Genomic DNA, 19,354 nt, shown 5'->3' on the forward strand with positions numbered 1-19,354 from the left:
ATAATGCATTAAATACTATCTTAATAAATCTTTAAATTATTAATAGCTAATAGACTGGTAGTATTACCTTAAGCTTATATCTCTTATTTTAAGTATTTTCTATAGTAATAAGAAGAATATATTAAGGCATATAAATTATATTAATTTAATAATTAAAATTAAGTAAAACTAATTACAGTATAATAACTAAATAATATACTTTTTACTTTAGCTTTTATACTATAAGTTCCTATTCCTTAAGATAATATATTAAAAGGATTTAATAATAATAGTACCTCTTAATAATATTAAGAAGTAATAGTAAATACTACCTAATTTACAGGCAATTTAAGTAAAAAGATCTAAAAGAAAATATTTAGTATCTTTAATTTAAATAATCTAGATAATAAAAATAACTAAAGACTTATTACTACCTCTTTAGGTAAGACTATTTATATAAATATCTTTATATTCTATAAGTACCTTTTAGTATTTAAGCAATTTAGTAAATATAGTCTTATAGATTACTATATTAAAATACTATCTAATAAAGTAAATACTTAGCTTATATTTAAGTTAGATAGTCTTAATTATAATTAACTCCTTAACCTTCCTATTATTAAGTTTAGTTATAAGTTTACTAAGCGATTTAAGTATCTAGATATAGATATTTTAAATAAACTTCACTCCTTATATTATACTCTTAAGGTTGCTATATATAGGATTACACTTACCTAATAGGCTTAGTAAAAAGCCAGTCTTATTAAATAGATTAAATATATATAAAATAGCACTATTATTATAATACTATTTAATAAAATTAACATTAAGATTTAACGATTTTTTATATATCTTAATAAAAATATATTATTAATAAGCTTTATTAAATAGTATAAGCAGTACTAAATTATAATTAAATAATTCTATTGCTTTAATAATTAAGGGGATAGAAATAATTAGCAATATAAATCTAGCTATTCCTTAAGCTATAATAAAGGAAATTAATCTAATTAATACTCTTATAATAAGTCCTCTAGCTTATAACAATACAATAACTATAATTAATTAAAATAAGATAACTAATATTAAAGTAATAGATTATTACAGTTATATATAAATACTAAAAAGAGTAATAATAAATATAGCAAGTGCCATTATAATGGCAATTATAATTAATATACTTATTTATAAGATAATAACTATATATATAAGGATATTAAAGAGGAAAAAAAGGTCTATTAAGAATAAAAATATCCTATTATAAAAAAAGAAAATAAACTTAAGCTAGATAAAGTTAATACTAATAGTAATAGCAAGAATATCTACTTATTATAATCTATATCCTCTAAAGAGGTATATTTAACTTATATAACTAAAAATATATCTTATTTTAATAATTAAAAGGAACTATTTTATAATACCTATTAGCAATCCTTTCTATCCTAAGCCATTCTTTAGAAATATAGCTTTATTAAAACCTGTATTAAACCAGTTTAGCTGGCTAGAGAGCAGGCACCTGCTAAATCTAAATAGTATAATTATTATTATTAGGATTTTCTATCTTAAAATAGGCTTTATTAATATCTTAAGACCAGTTATATATCTTAAATAATAACGGCATTTAAGTCTAAAAATGCTCTTTAGGTTAATAAAATAATAGTTATATCTGTAAATAAGATATTAGTATATACTTATTATTAACTATAGGTCTATAAAGTTAATAGCAATTATATATATCTTAAATTTAATATAATAAGCTCTCTAAAAAGAAAGACAGTTTCTATTTATACTAATATAGATTACAGGAAACCTATTATCTCTAGAGAATAGCTTTAGACTCTAAATTATACTATTAAATAAAAGACACCTATCTTTATCTAAGGAGTTAATAATAAAGTTAAAAAGCCTTATACTAAATAGGTAACCTTTACCTTTTATATTAATAGTCTTAATAAAAATAGTATAAATACTAGACTTATAGAATATATTTATAGCACTTAGGTTTAAGATAGAATACTATTATTCTCTTTAAGAGTATTACTTAAAAATAGATAGATAGCTCCTTATAGTATTAATATTATAATAATAGATAGATATCTTTATTATATAAGTCTTAAAGACTTCTATATCCTATTTACTATTTTTTAATTTTTTATTAAGTTAGCTATTATATTATTATAGTATAACTAATAATAATACCTGCTAGATAGATATATCTTATCCTAATATTATAGAAGGAAGTCCCTAAAGAAAGAATATTTATATTTAATGGCTATATTATAGAAGCCTTTAATATATTTATTAGCTTAGATATAGCTTCTGGTATAATAATTATTAATAATTTTAATAAGGATATTACCTTTTAGAGAAAATAGAAGCTAAGAAATATTAAAGAATATAAGGAAGATAAAATATACTTTTTTAGTATATAGAAGGCTACTGCCCTTATCCTGCTAGTAATAGCCAATATAGTAACTATAGAGATATTAAGGGGTACTATAAATATTGCAAATATTAAGATCTTATTAAAGATTGATTTTATATTAGAAATTAGCGCTATAGTAATTAAAGAGATTATCCCTTAGGCTATAAATACTCCTTAAGTCTCTATTTCTAAAATAAATAATAAGTATATTACTATAAATATAATATAAGATATAAAAAGCGCTATCCTTAAAGATATTAAAAAAGCAGAATTACTATATAAATAATAAAAGAAAAACAAGAAAAAGCAACTGTTATTAAAGGTTATAAAACTTCTTAATAACTAACTAGCTGCCTTAGTGGTAACCGGCTTAGCTTTTCCTCTTATTAGGGAGCTAAAGGCAATAGTTTTAGAATTAGTGCTAATAATACCTTATATCCTGTATTAAGTATATATATAGAAATAATTTAATCTTCTTAAAATTATAACTTAAGATAGAATTTATATTTATAATAATAAATCTAGCTTTATATAATAAGCTTAAGACCTTTATATTAAGTATATTACTTTATAAATTAACTTAAGACTTATTTATATACCTAAAGATAAGCTAATAACTATACCTCTTATAGATAACTGGTATAAATAGAAAGTCTTCTAAAGACCTTATGCCTATAGACTTAAGGATTATAATCTTATTAATTAAATCTTTAATAGACTTTATAATTAAAAGCAGATAGAATAGGTTATAAAGCCTATACCTTTTACTGCTTTTATATTTATTATCTAAAGAATCGTTAATAGTAAACCTAAAGAGAAAGCTATAGTTAATTTAAAAGCACTAAATAAAATAATAATTCTTAATAGCTATCTATTATTAAAATAAGAAAATATTATTATTGCATTAAGAGAAATAATATATATCTTAGCAATTAATACCTTATCGTTCTTCTTTTAGTTTAAAATAGCATTAAAGTATTAAGATAGATTTATAATTATAAATTATAGAGGCTTAAAAAGGTTTACTATTACTTTAATAGGCTTTTATAATTTATTAATATATACTTAACGCTATATAGATAGGCTTTTATATCTATATTAAAGTTTCTATTATACCTTTATTAATAATATTATAATCTTCTTAAAGTCTACTATTAAATATACTTAATATATAGATATTCTATTTAGATTATTTATCTTAAAGAACTTATCTATCTCTTTAATAAAGAGCTAAATTGGTTATTTAAGCGCTTAAGTATTAGGATTTTATATTAATGCCTTTAGTCTCTCTATAATAGCAGAAAGAGTTATAGCCTTTACTAAACTGAAGTTTTTATAGCAGCTTATTGCTTTTAAGCAGTATATTAGGGCTACTAAATATATTTAATATCTTATTCTCTATTATATTAAGATTATAAAGCCTCTATAAAAGCATAAGGTTATACTATTAATAGAAAAAAGAAGAACTAATAAGATTATTAATAGAAATAAAAGCAAAAGAAAGTTATATATTAAGAATATATATTATAATCTTACTCTAGCAGAAAAGATTGCCTTTTAGATAATTTAGAAGTAAATTGCATTTAGTTAAGAATTAGTTTATCTTAATCTTAAGAAGTATCTTTTTCTTTAACTAAATGCCAGTATTTAAAGGGGATTTAAAGCTATTCTTTATTATATTAAAGATAGATATATTTAGAAAAAGGGGATATAAATCCTATTTAATATAGTTATACCTATCTGCTTTATTAGCTAAACTCTATTTAGGGCTAAGACTTAATATAGACCTATAGAGCTAGAAATAATAGTATTTATTTAGGCAATAAAGTAACTTAAGGCATATATTAAATTATTAGAGAGATTATTTACAGTCTTTATATATCATTTAGCAATAAAGTAGATTATAAAGAAGATAACTCTTAATATAACTAGCACTAATAAAGCCAATTAATATCTTATTAATACTTCTATTTACCTCTTAAAGTATAATCTATATATCTTTTATATTCTTAAAAAAAAGAACTTTATTCCTAATGCTTTTAGTTATCTTAAAGCTTTAGAGACTAATAAAAATATTAAAAGACTTTACCCTAACTATATTATACTTAATAATATATATATAGGTATAGAATTGCTAATATCTTAAGAAATAAAAGACAAATTTATTTAAGGATATATTAATAATATTAAGTATTTACCTATTCTTAAGATAATTCTTAAAGTAGATAATAAGCCAGTTAATACTAACTAATTAAATAGTAAAGATACTATTTCTACTTTAAAGCATAATATACCTTTTACTTTAAAAGATAGACTACTATATTATAAATAAACTAATAGATATCTTTAACTTTATATTTTATATACTATAATTAATAAAATCCTAAAGATAGTATATAATAATTAATATTACTTTAATATAAAGAGAATAATAAAAAAACTATTAGGATTATTAATCTATAACCTAATTATAAGAATTTATAAGTATATTTATAGATATAAGATATATTATTTAGGATAGATAGATTATTAATAAAAAATCAGTAACTATATATTAATTTATCCTCCTATTACACTAATATATATAATTATAATTAACTTTATTACTAATCTTCTATTAGTCCTTTCTGCTAAAAGTCTATAGGCCATCTTAGGATTTAATCTTTATAATTAGCTTATAATAGTTATTTATATAGTAAGTAAATAATATCTTCTTATACCTAAATACTTTATATATACTGCTAAAGATTAAGTAATTATATTATTAAGATAGCTACTTCTTATTAATTAGGGTATCCTTAAGGTAATTATCTCTAATTATAATAGAAAGTTTACTTCTATATTTTAGTAAAAGCTATAAGAAGTATTTAGCTATAAGCTTATAATAATTACTGTATATTATCTTAAAGCAAATAATTTATCTAAATAGAGAAACTAAATAGTAAAAGTTATATTACACTTTTATTATATTAAGTATCCTCTCTTTAATTAATCCTATATTCTTCTAGCACTTTAATAGAATCTTAATAGAGCTTATAATACAGAAACTAAAATAAGTATATATAAATTTATTTATAGCTTTAAACTTATAAGCGCTTTTAATATAGTAATGCCTATAGAGGATATTATAGATCTTTTTTATCTTTAAGAAGTTATTTATAAGAAAGTATAACTGGCAATAGATTTTATAGCAATAAAAGGAAAGCGTTAGTATAATAATAAGTATTACCTTATTACCTTAAAATAGGAAAATTAGGTATATTTATAACTTTATAATAGATATTATCTTCTTAATAAACCTTTTAAGAAGTAGTCTTAATAGAGAATAGGTCCTTTTCTTATTAAATAAGTTATTAATAACTTAGCCTATAAATTAGAAATTCTAAAGTAGTAAAAGATATATTTAATAATCTCTATTAAGTATTTTATTCTTACTTATATTAATAACTATATTAATAAGTAATCTAGTCCTATAAAGGGCAAACCAGTTAATAAGAATTACTATAAAGTTAACTTTATTATTAAAAGGGAGGTATAAAGATAAGGAAGAAATGCTATACCCTTTAAAGGATTTCTTATATAATAGAAAGGCTAGGGTCCTAAATATAATTAATAGGTAAAGACTGCTAATATAGATAAAGAATTAATAGAGTCATTCTGTAAGAAGTATTTAAAGCAGTTTAATAATAAACTACTGCAAAAAAGCAGTTAAAAAAAGTAAATTCTAGTAAAGCTTACTTAAATAAATTAATTAATTATAGAATTATATTATTTAGAGTTATTTAATAAAGCTAAAGATAGCTAGAAAGGTCCTTTTAAGGCCGGCTATATAATATATAAAAATCCTAACTAGCAGGATAATAGTTAATCCAGGCCTTAGTATTATCCTAATAACACCATGGCCTACCTTTAAATAAACCTGCATACCTCTTTAAATACCATTACCTTATGACTAAGGGTGATTTGGTATTATAAACCTAATAGTTATAGAGATACCTTCTCCTACTATTATAGCAAATTTGCCGGCAAAAGAGCAGGATTTAAGTCTTCTAAAGACTTCCCGTTTATCTATATAGCTTTAGCAAGCTTTAGGCCAAGTCCTAGCTTCTATAATACAAGATCTAACTATTAAGCTGCTTTTTAGAAAGATTAGCAGTTAATTAAACCGTTATAACTTTAATATTAAGTAATAGAATAGAGAAATAAATATTTTATAGTAAGAAAATAAAGAAAATTAACTAAAATAGTATAAAAAAGTTATTTATAACCTAAATATAGAGTTTATAAAGATTTTAGTAATAAAAAAAGCTTATAAATAAATATAGAAAACTTTATAATTAAAAAGAATAGTAAATAAAGTTAAGAAATTAAAACTTAAGGATCTTTATATTAATTTTTATATAAATATTTACTAATTAAAGTTTTATTTAATATAAAAAATATAGTGTTATAATAATTTATTAATTAATTATAATATTAGGTTTTTAGTATTTTAGCCGAGGTGGCCAGTCTGTGGGGGTGGCCGGTCTTTGGGTGGGGGACGTTATATAGGACTACTACATCATCACTTGAATATGGCAAGGCCTATGAATGGATGGAGACACAAGCTGGGTATCTAAAATCCAGTCGCCCGAGCAGCGATAGGCAGTTGGGAAACGTCACCTTTGGCTAACGATCGAGGTCAAGCTATTAAGCGTGAGGTGTTCCGTCGTAGCCTGTCCCATCTCCATGGTTGCGATCCCACACTTGTAAGACCAGCATCAACCAGGTAGGGGCTATGTTGCAATTGTTGGTTCGTCTGTCGGGTCGGGACGAAAACATTCTTGAATCACGGACAGAAGGCTAGGCGAGCCAAGTGGGTGGGTGACCATCTTTGTTTGGGATGATGAGCCGACCGTACACTCTGGACTTGGCTTCCAGTCATTATTAGTATTGAGTACCTGGACAACTGTCGTGTCTGCCTTTAAACAATGCTTGGCACGATCACTGAAGTGCAATTCCACAAGCATTCATAAAATCGGTAAGGTTGCCCTACAAGCCCGTGTGATGCGAATAAACCTGGTAGTTAGCGCTCATCATGGGCTCAACCCCCATGTGATTGTTCGCACCCCTCAGGCGGCGCGGCCCTGGCAAGGATTATAACGTTGTAAGGAGCTCTTCCCCATGATGACCCATGCTTCTCTGACATATCGCGGGGCGTGGGCGTGGGGGAGAGCATCCACTATAAGAGCTTGCTTGATGCTTGGCTGTGCTACATCAGGAATAAGACATCTCAATGCAACAGCCAATGCTGGCAAAGAAACAAAAAAAAACAAAAAAAAGAATCCAGACTTTCAGTTGATCTTCTTATGAGGGCTCTTCCATCATCTTAGGGTCCGCTAGTGACCTTTGTTCTTAGGGGAAAGGTGCCAACTGAGCCAGGAGCTGTGACAGCTCTCAACCTCGTCAGGGTAGCCTCAAAAGGCCTCATTTCCCTTGCCTCGTCTTGCCTCAGCCTTTAAAAACATGCCGTATGTATCCGGTGTAGAGCGCCTGTCGCTGGAAGTGTTAGCGGAACCATACGCTGGATACATCGTATATCGCTGGGGTACTTTTTGTCGTATTTGTCGTAGGCATTTTTTACTTTCAACTGGCTGTCGACATTGTTTGCCAGGCTAAATTTCAGGAACCATGCTCTCTAAGTTCCCCGGAGATTCCTTGTCGGTTTGCTTTTCTGGAAGCATCATGGGCTGGGGTTTGTTGCAGGAAGTTCTTGTCTGTACTCTGTATCAGAGGGTGATGGAACGTTGTCTGTGGTCGACATAAATAGATAGATCCACTGACGTATATGGCCAGGCCCAGGGTTCTCTTCTCCATATTAACTGCATCATCACCAGCAGATATTGAAAGAATGCGAGTCAGGCTCAAAGTCAATCAAGAAATGCTCGAACAATGAAGATATTGAACTACAAGATCGACAACAGGATGCGGACACTACCTAGGAAGCCTATGTCGACGTCAGTTGTTGCCATTTCACTGAACTAGCATCGTCCAAGTGGGCGTACCGGATAATAAACTATGATGCTGGGAAGGTGACCGTCCTTAGGTACAAACAGTCGCTCCTTTGGGCTCTGATGAACTTGTCACTTGCCTGGTAGTCTAGATGTCTGGAAGCACCTTCCCTCCACATAGGTGTTCCGGGGTTGGAAGGTATGACTGGGTATCCAGGTCTCCTCTGTTGAACGGCCTGCATCCTCTGCTTGCGCGTCAGTGAATACACTCTCCTTAAACATCATCTCGATCCAAACGCAAGGAGGTTACATAACAAATTAACTTGACACATGGAGTACATGGACATTCCACAGCGTCCGAGTGGGCCAGGTAAACAATCCCATTGTGATTGATGGCTTAAGGGTATGCTCCCTTTCACACGCGGATCACAAAGGACGATCCTGATGCCATTCAAAATCTTCAGAATCAGCTCCACCTACAAATTAGGCAATAGGTCTCTGATCAGCCAGCCATTTTACAAGCACAACGCAAAGAAACCCTTCAGAAGAAATGGTCAAAATTCCTGTTTTAGTTCAGGAGGCTTAGCTCAAATTCAGGAGCTTCAGCGCCATACCCGCCATAGTCCATGTTAGCTTTGAAAGAAGCAATTATGCGTTACACGACCATCCCACGCAAACTCCGGCCCGGGACTAGCTCTACCGCTCCAATGACCCGGACATGACTGAACGATCCTGCGATTCAGAATTGAGATCACGTTGTTCAAATCACGACGCCATCGCTTCCAAGTTACAACTGGCCACATGCATGGCCCAGCTGATATTAAGCCCCTAGCTGTGAACGGTGAGCTGGCTGAGCACTGGCACCACTACTTTCATGCTGAAGCGTGGGACAAGTCTAACAGAACTTCTGCTACCTGTCCTGTTCAACCAGGCTTCTGCTACCTGGACTTGATGACCAGCAGATTCAACATGGGAATCAGAGACACCTGAGTCAAGATTCTGACTGAGACCGATCTTCTGGTCTTGCCCTGATTTGGGTCCGTTTCCCCGGAGCCCCAGAAAGTTGTCGTTTCTCAAGATAAGACATCATCGTCGCTTGATAACGGCCCGCAATCGCCAGCGCCAGCGCAGGTGTGTGTGCCTCGCCGCCCTTGCGTCCTCCAGCCGCCTGGAGCGATAACAGGAGTCATGTTTAAGCAGAAGGGAAAAATGATCGCCAGTTACTTGACGTCGTCGACGTGAGGTTGGCATCGCCTATCGGCCAGCTAAAAGCGTCCATTCCAACCCCAGTTTTCACTGGACGTGGTCAGGCTGCCTGACCCCGCGAATGCCACCCTCCAAGAAGCAAAAACAGCACATTGAAAACAAGCCCAGAGCTAAAGTTGGCACCCACCTGCATCTCAAAAGTTTGGGGGGAGAAGCGCGCACACACCACCCATCCCCGGATTTCAACTGGCAATCCGTCCTTGGACTCCAGCCCAGATTCGGAAAACTTGTCAAAATTGGTGTTTCTTCTTGGTTCGCACACTTTCTGCTACACACCATTTCACGCTTGCATCCGATTTCTGGCACTGCTCTCATTCGTTCTTGATTTGTAGCGGTGAAGTTGCCTTACATATCTGTGCCGGACTTGTGTTGCCGTGAGTCGACTGCTCTAATCAAACCGACTGTTTCCCTCAGCTTGGTGCTTATCGTGGCCAGGGGTTGCTGAACCACTCAGGCCACGAAAGACGGCCTCATTGAGAAAATCCCCCCACTTGCCAGACACTTCACTGGTGTGTATCTGCCATTCAAGGCCTTCGTAGGTGTGGCACATAGCGCGTATTGCCCGGTGCAATACCCCTTCACCGACCATCCCGGCCCGAGACACCTGGGTCAGCCAGCAAATGGCTGTTTTTGAACTTCACATGTTGAATTTTAATCTTCCCAACAATTACACGGGGTTACCGTGAACAAGGGGATGCTTTCCTCAGAACATTATTAGGCCTGATTAGAGACAGTTTCGCCATATTTAGTACACCGACAGTATGCGCGCAAAAAAAATCATCAGACATCCAATGATACTTTGTCCCTTTACTGTACCAAATCAAAATAGCTGCACCCCTGAGTTTGGCTGGGCTGAGCAAAGACAGAGTCTTAGTATCTGGAGGACGCGTATCCTCAGCCCGTTGTCCTACCTCTCAGAAACAGTCTCAAGACCACGTATGACTTATCAGTGTGAGCCAGTCACCAGTGTACCCGTATCTATCAGGGGAAACCCTAAGAGGTTGCCTGGAAGGCTTGAACCCTCATGGGCTGACGTGATGCGCTGGATGAATTGATGCGAAGTTGAGGCGTGCCGCCCGGAAGATTGACAAAATTGCAATTTCTTGCTTGCGCACTGGTGGACGAGGTTGTAATGCTCTGTCCTCTCACATTTTTGCTTTTTTGTGTCACCACAAACACGCGCACACCCCACGGGGGAGGTCAAGAAGCCCCCATTCACTCGTCGAGGATCTTATACATCGCCTTATCAACACAGACTGTTCGAAGGCATTTGTGGCTTCAATCCTTCCGATAGACTCTCAGCCCAGCGGTCTTGTACCCCGAAACTGAAAGGTCTCCTCATCTGGCGCGGCCGCTGAGGGGCACTTGTTGCGCCCTGAAAATATGAATAGCCGGGAGGGAGGCTCATATCATAAGCCGAAAAGGTTTATTCTCTGGTGGATGTGCATAGGTACAGTGCATAGATAAAAGTTCCGATATATCCCGATTATACCCTAACCACCTTAATTATACCCTGCTATTTCACTCTATAATTAACTAGATAATATTTATTTAATTATAATAATATATATATAAATCTATAGAGAATTAAAAGGAAATTCTAGCTATATAGCTTAATACTTAATATAGTAGCTATTTATATAATAATACTTATTTAGTCAGTTAGGTATTGATTTTATTATATTTTTAACTATATTATTTTTAATCTTAGTCTATAACTCCTTTATAGCTGCAATTAGCCGGTTAATTGCCTTAATAGACTTTAGATAAATAGTAATTTTAGGATATATTTTATATATCCTCTCTTTAAGGACTTTCTAAAGGTTTTTAATAGGGCTAAGGTTAGGACTATATAGAGGCCAGTTAGTAAGAAAGACTTCTTTTTTTCTTACCTAAAGATAGAGCTAGTCTTAAACTTTCTAATAAGTAAATATATAGGCATTATTATACTAAAAAGTCTCTCTTTTTTTAATAAGGTTAGGAAGATAAAACTGCAGATAGAATAGAATATATTAGCCTATTATTTCCTCCCTCTTAGATTTAAAATCCCCTAAAAGAGGAATAACTATAAATAGTTTATTATAGTTAATTATACTATAAAATATCTATAAATATCTTATAGGCTGTCTATAGGCTTAGATTTTATTTTTATAAAGTCTCTTGCCTTATAGTATTATTAAAAGAAGCTTTTAAAAAAGAAGTCTTTAGACTTATAGCTTAATAAAATAACTATTTAGTATAATTACTATTTATATAGTTAATTATAACCTTATTAGAAAACTATTAACTATATTAAAATAACTTATCTTTATAATAGTATTTATCTATAAAAGATTTCCTTAATTAAGTAGTTTCTTTAGTAAGAAATAGGCATTAAAGTATAAATCTATATTATATCTTCTTATTAATAAGCTAATAATAAATTATCTTTAGTAATACCTTTAGCTATACCTAACTTATAATATCTCTATATAAAATAAAAGGGTTATTTTTAATAAGTATTTTAATATAACTTTTATTTTAATTTAATAATATTAAGGGCCTGCTAGAGTATAGTTTATCTTTATATAACTTTTAGGCTTAACTGTATTAAATAATTCTATATATTATATAATAACTTAACCTTATACTATCTGTAATATCTTTAACCTAAACTCCTAATTTATATATTATTATAAACCTTATTCTTTTATAAGGAAAATAATATACTTTTTGCCTTTATTAAGGCATTTTAATCTATTTAAATAATGCAATAAAGTTATAGTGTTAATATTAATGTTTTGTTGAAAGTGGGGTTGGACTGGGAATGTATTGGAACTTTTGCCGGCCCACTGTATATAAACAAAAGCGAAAAGAGACAACAGTAAGAGTGGGTGCTTCTACCAATACCGGTACATCAATTATATCACCTGGGAGTTTTGCTTGTTTCCCATGTAATGACCACCACCATCTGAGAATTTCACCATCGGGGCGCTGACACACAGGGGCTAGGTTGGGGTTGGATACCCAGGTTTGGATGGGGTGTGGTGTGATAGTGCATATCCATGGTGGGGGATTGCGGCAGATCAGATTGTGGCAGTTCTGCCCGTCAGCCATTTTGATCGAATATGCATAGATCTTACGGATGGGTCCGAAAGAGACAGAGAATATAGCAGGACAGTATTAGAGGATCTGCTACGATGAATCTGAGCATTCCTCTTCCGAATCCCCAGACAGACAGATATCAACTCTTCTAGACATGCTTACCCCTTCAGCAGCTGTCGTCAAACTCCCCGTCATATGACGGCATCACTAGATCTGTCTGATCTGGTTTATCTAAAAAAGGGGTACCAAGGCCGAGCTGGGCTTGGCTTGGGCCCCCAAGACAAGTCAAATTCTAAACCAAAGCTTGCCCTGCTTAGTAAATAACCCCCCCCCCCTTCAGACAGAGAGAGCAATAGAGAGAAGTAGGTGTTATTGGCCCTTCCGATTCTGCGGTTCCGCTCTAGGAGACTTGTTTCTGTCTCTCGATCCGCCTCCTCCATCGTGGTTAAACCTTCTGCACCGGAGATAGCGTCATCCAAGGATGTCTCGACGTAAGGTATTCAGCATTGAACCTTCCAATTCCCTAATAGATAGCCACCCCTCCATTTGCAATGGCCATCAGTTACACGCGATGATCCTGACATCAGCCATCCGACCAGCAGGTTTACGACACAATGAGTTCATCGCTGGCATTCCAGATCAGCCAGGTTACTTCGTCTTCAACTGGAGTGGATGATAAGCTCTGTGAGCATTGCAACCGTGGGTTTTTGTTGAATAACATCGCTGCATTTTTGGTCTAGGTATCTATCTATCGCCGTGAATCATACAAGTATTAGTTTCGTAGCCTTCCAAAGAGCCACTGGCAATCCAGTAACGTTAGCCTCCAGCGCAGGCTTGACAAGCTGAGCTGAGTCTTACCTGAGTGTGACAGACCCTAGTCGACCCATTCTCAAGTCCCATCATGGCCCTCCCCTCTTCAGAGTTGAGTGATCCCGCACATCGAAAGGGAAGAAGAAAAAATAAGGTGACATGAACATTAAAAATTTGACATGATATTTTTGATTGAAATTGTAACAGGAGTGAAGTTTCTTTCATAACAAAAAGTAAAGAGAACACAATCCGTGGATATCAAATAGGCCTGCTTTTCTGACGGAGCAGTGATAGCCTCCGACGTCCCCCGAGGCAAGCCCGAGGGTAAAAAATCCAAGTGCTCCGCAATTCGAATTCTAGTTTCCGCCGCCTCCCAAACATGGGCCGGACTCGGTGTTGTTACCGTAGTCCACCCGCCCTTGAACAAAAAATGCTTTCTTCCATTTCAAAAGTGCCGCCCAAATCCTCGCCGAGTGCTCAATCCTTGAGATGATGTAATTCGAATGCCATGTTGTAAACCATAAACGCCATTCCTGTCTATTCCTCTATAACCCATAGTCGTCATCAAGTCGTGCGAGTTGCGATGCCATGTCGTGTCCTACATTCGATCCATGAGATCGCCACCGGCCAAACTGCTGGTTCCTGAGCTCCTGCCGCTGTGGCTGAAGCCATTGTCAGAAAGTAGATCCTGGACAGCCACCTTGGGAACCTGAGGAACAGGGAGCTTTCGCTGAGATCCATCGGGCCGGCTGATGATGTCCGTCAAAGACATCCCAGTAGGGCGAGGCTGAGTAGTGGGGGCAGATCCCTGCTGGAACTGATTCTGCTCGAGATGAGGCTCCATAGGGGCCAGAGCAGGCGTCGTATTGTGCTGGAGAGACAAATTTCGGAGACTTGGCAGCTCATAACCAGTAGAGAAAGGTCGCAGACGAGGAGAATGAGCAGGAGTAGCGATAGGGGTGTGGTCGGGAGTAGGTGACAGAGAGTCGTGAGAAAATGTTGGCGAAGAGGGAGCTGTAGAGTTGGGGGAGTTGGGCCTTGATCGCTTAGCATGTCGCATAGCGCCCGAGTAGTGGTCATCGCTGGGGTCCTCATTTGAGTGAGAGCGGCCCATATGGTAGGAAGAAAGCGTAGGCAGGTGGCCTCGGGAGCTATGCATTCCGTGACCAAAGTAAGGGTGATGACGGTGGTTGTTGCTGTGGTGAGGAGGAGCAGTCAGAGTCTCACGCTCAACCTGAGTAGCAGCCTTGGCCAGCATGGAAATGTCACCGCCGCGGTTGTAGTGAACCGCAGAAACAGGCAGGGCAAAGGTAGAGTAGGAGTGAGGAGGAGACACATTAGGTGAAGCCAGTGCAGAGCCAGGCGCGGACCGGATGGTCTTGGGCGCGGGAGGCGGCGCCATCATTCCATCGGGCATCATATGCGGCGGAAGGCCTTGCTGCTGGTGCATTTGGTGCTGCTGCTGCTGGTGTGCTTGGGCCGCCTTGTTACCTCGCCTTGAGTTAGGGTTGTTGTGAATGCGAGAGTGGCGTGTGAGCTCATCAGATCGAGAGAACTTCTTGCTGCAGCCAGGGAATTGGCAGGCGTGGGGCTTCTCTCCAGTGTGAGTGCGGATGTGTCGAGTCTGATGCTCGAGGCGGTGGAAGGCCTTATCGCAGAGAGGACACTTGTAAGGTCGGGGCAACTCATTTGAGTTCTCCGAGTTCTGGACACCCGGAAGGGGGCCATTGGGCTTGATAACGGTAACTGCTGCTGTAGCCATCTCGACGTCGCCCTGATGGGGTTTTTCAGATTCCTTATCAGCCGGAACTGTGGGGTTAAGTAGATTGGAAAAATCCACGGCCGACTGTGCTCGTTGCATGTGATAGACGTCTGGAAGACCCAACTCTCAACAAAGAAACTGTTATTGAGGTTGGCAGAGGTGGTGGAGTAACTCCAGTGTCGTCGAGATAATGGTGTATCGTTATGTGTGAACGAGTAAATCGTTCAGGTTGTGATGGTTGCTGTGATTGTGGTTGTAGTTCGGACTGGTGCTGAATGAAAGTATCCTTCGATTAAGTATCTCGGAAGTTGATACGAGTTTGGTGGAGGAATCAAGTTCCGGGGAAGCTGGAAGATCGAATGTAGATATTTGGAAAGGACGGAAATCTGGAGGATGGAGGGGATGGGGGGATTGGAAGGTTATAAAAGATGCCGGGCTCGGCACTAGAAGCACGCACTGCACTGCGACGTCGACGAACAGAGAGGGAGGCGCGAATGGAGCGAGGGTGGAGGGAAAGAGAGGGAACGAGGGACGGGAAGGGCCAGCGAGGACACCCCCTTCCACATCACACACACCCTGTTCACCCCACGTCCGAGGGCACCACGATGACTTGTAGGTACCTGCTGAGGATACCTGCTGAGGGAAACTGAGCCCGCCAGGCCAGGCAGCGGAAAAACAGAAGGGGGAGCGCCTATAGAGGAAAGGCACTAGAGGGTCCGGTCTACCACTACAGGGGAGAAGTCCACTGATTTTAGTTGGAGGGCCCCGTGGGCGGCCCCATTGTGGACTCCATCGGTTTATTTTTTTTTTCTTTCTTTTTTTTTCGTGCTCGCTTTTGGCGTGCTTGGCTGGGCTTGGGGGTGTCTATCCACTATTTCCAAGGGGGTGTATCCAATGTCTGGGATCAGAGGCAGTACGGGGCGTGGGGCGTAGGTATTGCGGGTTTGCGTTTTTGTGCCTGCCCCTCCACCTTTTTCTTCTCTTACCCCAGCGGGAGAAGCAGGAGGCTCCAATAGAAGGTGTAACTGGGGCTCTGGAACATGAGCCCCGTTCTTCGGGCCTTATCCTTGGGAGGCATTAACGGGGCGAGCAAGATGAAGAGTCACAGTGAGAGAGGGAAGAAAAAAAAAAAAAGACAGCTCAGCTAAGCACAGCACAGCACAGCATACAAGTATTTCTGCATGAGGAAGACCAACTGTCTCTGCCCAATGCGACCTAGGTCGAGCGACTCTATTCCTCACAAGTGGCCTATCTGTTCACCTCTCCATGTTTTTATTATACCTGGCTCTGTATCCGCAGTGCGACGATAAGAATGATCTCCCGCTATCGTTATCCGACCCCAGAAGGGAAGAAAGGCAAAATAGAGCGAGTCATACCTTGTCGGCGCGACACGGGCCTGGGGGAGACAGACGGGTAAACTGGGGAACTCTAACGTCACTCCTCTTTGGCCAAGATACTTTCGCACTCCCCTTGGCCGAGCATGCCCCGATTCTCTTCTCTGTCTGTTCTGTCTTTGATCACCTCGGCTTTGACGTCCCGACCGCCGACAGCTTTTTTCACCTTGACCTTTTTTCTGCTGTGAATGTGGGGACCCTACTTCTCCAATCTCATTGGCCCGCTTGAATAGTCCCAATCCTTTCTGGCTCTTCTGGCCGCCAATGCCCGAAGAAGCTCGACGGTGAGAGTTTTCAAACGCTCCACTTCACCGTGACTTTCTCCGTCCGCTCTCTCACATTCTCACTCTTTTGCCGGCCCGGAGCGTGGGGCATCAGGCCTTTCTCCCTATGTCGTGCTCAACTGATTGGCCTTCATTCCATCGAGCGGCTCCGACTGTGCTATCCATTATTTTTTGTTGTTTTATCTGATTTTTCTTTTTAGTGTATTCCACCACAAGACGTATTGACTCGTCAACCTCGGGTTACTTATATCAGCATCCGTAGACAAATCCACTATTTGGGATTATCGTTAGTGAGGCTCGAGAAGAGACAACATTGCATGTCGATCTCCATCAGTGTCCTTCTGTCATTTCTGCGGTGCACATTTTGTCATGCTCTTTCGCTCTCTAATCAGTAACCAATGTCGTGATAGCCACCAATTGTACGTAATCGTCCGTTTGTAACGTCGGACCTGTACTTCCAGGACCATGTCTTCATCATGCCATACCACAACACAACTTACCAATTGCAACACCTAGAACGCAGATAACGCTGCGGCGTCCTCCCCAGTTTCTCCTTTGCTCCGTTCTGTCAGGCTAGGATATCATGCTACGATAGCTAGCCCTGAGCTATAGTGGAACCTCCCAGGGACGCAGTCGACAGTACACCCACCTATCTCTCATGGGTCTTGACCTGATATGGAGCTCACGATGCTTCACGGGCGCCACTCCACTGATTGTTGACCCTCATTGCCATCCATTGGTTTCTCATTCAGTTGAGATTGAATTTTCATCTCGGCACTATCTTTTGCGCTCCACGAGGGTCACGCTTTCGTGTAAGTCTTGACTAGCATCAAATCTGCTACCCCAGAAGTCCACTCACACTTTTCTCCCCAGATTTGAGGTAATGATCCTCGTGCTATCAATGTCAAAGCCGCCATGGCCGCCAGCACCTATCAGAGATTGTGCTGGACCCAAATTGTAGGATCCGAGCAGTAAAATGCGCCAAAACACCTGCGGCTTGGTTTGCGATATCGCTCGGCTATTTGTCCGCATAGTCTTGGTGTTTGAAAGCCTAGTCTTTGTGGGGTTGGCCTTCTCCCGGCTAATCACTCTCCCAGCTGATCATGATAAGCACGCAACCGAAAGAATACTGGACCAGAATGATGAAAGCTCATCTTGAAGGCCTTGACGAGGAACCTCATCCGTTGAATCAATGAATGACTCTCACATCAGTTGCAGCAATGTTTGTTTCATGATGACGAAACGTTGCCGACTGTTGAATTACGCAACGTATCAGTCGGTAGCCGGTAAATGCAACGGCAGTCAGTTATGCATCTTCCGAGCTTATCAGCACCAATTTGCCAGACCCCCAAGAACCATTTCGCATATTAGTTACTGTAGACCTGAACTCTGGGATCTTCTGAGCACACGCGAGACCAGTTCCTTCGCCACCGGCTGCGCTTCAAGTGGTGTTATCTTCATATTGAGCCCCAGTATAATCGGGCCATTCACCGCGACAAGCGCGCTCCCCAGAGTCAGTCTCCTCCGTCTTAAGCCGTCGTCTGGGGGTGGGTGATTGCTCCTTGGCACTTGTCCAGGTTCTTATCGTCAGTTGTTGATGGTCTTCGGCGGCATTGTACGGTGTTTCAGTACCCTTGGGGCTAGACCATTTGATGGGCAAAGATAAACCTATAGGCGGACACCTCACGAGTCGCGGCTCTAAGACATTCATAAGTTAATGCTGGTAATTGCCCGTGACAAACAGATTAGTTTACCCCGGTTGCTCATCTTGTTAATTCAAAATTCGCCTCCCCCATACGCCATTGTCCCCATCCCCGGATAATCTCCTCATTGCTAACGCTCCTGATTTGCCGGTCCAAGGTCTAGATAGAGCCGCCCCCATACAAATCTCCGCAATCAACCTCATCACGAGATAAGTCGAGATCCATTCCAAACTTCAAACTTGACGTAAAATGGCAATAATTCCCTGTTTTCCAAGTTAGTCTACTCTATAGCTCCAGGCTCCAGATAGCGGTTGTCCAGATCTAGACACTTTCTCTGGCTGCAGCTGCGGCTCGGCGGATCGATGGCAACATGTTCCCCAGATTCCACGTCTGATCAGAGTTTTGGCCTAGTCGCCAACACCGCTGATACTCAGGGGTGTCTAAACTCTCAGAGTTCCAATCACAGGCCGTGATAAGCAAAACTTGACTGATATGATCCCCTAACCCCAGCCAGATTGTCGCTTCTGGCAAACCGAACGCATCCTGAACCCCCAGGGGTTTCAATGCCCGCTTAGAAACTTTGAGCATGCCCTTTTGAAAACGTCGTGCCGCTTTTGCACATGTTTTGCTTCTTGCTTCCCGGCTTCCGCCAACTGC

At 37.8% G+C, this 19,354-nt stretch overlaps 1 protein-coding gene across 1 annotated transcript; it reads right to left on the reverse strand.

Annotated features, from left to right (window-relative positions):
• Window positions 1-14,152: 14,152 nt before the first annotated feature.
• FFUJ_04790 (probable carbon repressor protein 1) lies at window positions 14,153-15,415 on the reverse strand (the record flags this gene model as incomplete). Its single annotated transcript, XM_023571882.1, has 1 exon — window positions 14,153-15,415. One exon carries the CDS (start codon window positions 15,413-15,415, stop codon window positions 14,153-14,155), a length of 1,263 nt encoding a protein of 420 aa, XP_023426112.1.
• Between the last annotated feature and the right edge of the window lie 3,939 nt (window positions 15,416-19,354).

The sequence above is a fragment of the Fusarium fujikuroi genome, chromosome FFUJ_chr02, assembly GCF_900079805.1.
Source record: "Fusarium fujikuroi IMI 58289 draft genome, chromosome FFUJ_chr02".
In the NCBI taxonomy this organism is placed as follows: Eukaryota; Fungi; Ascomycota; class Sordariomycetes; order Hypocreales; family Nectriaceae; genus Fusarium; species Fusarium fujikuroi.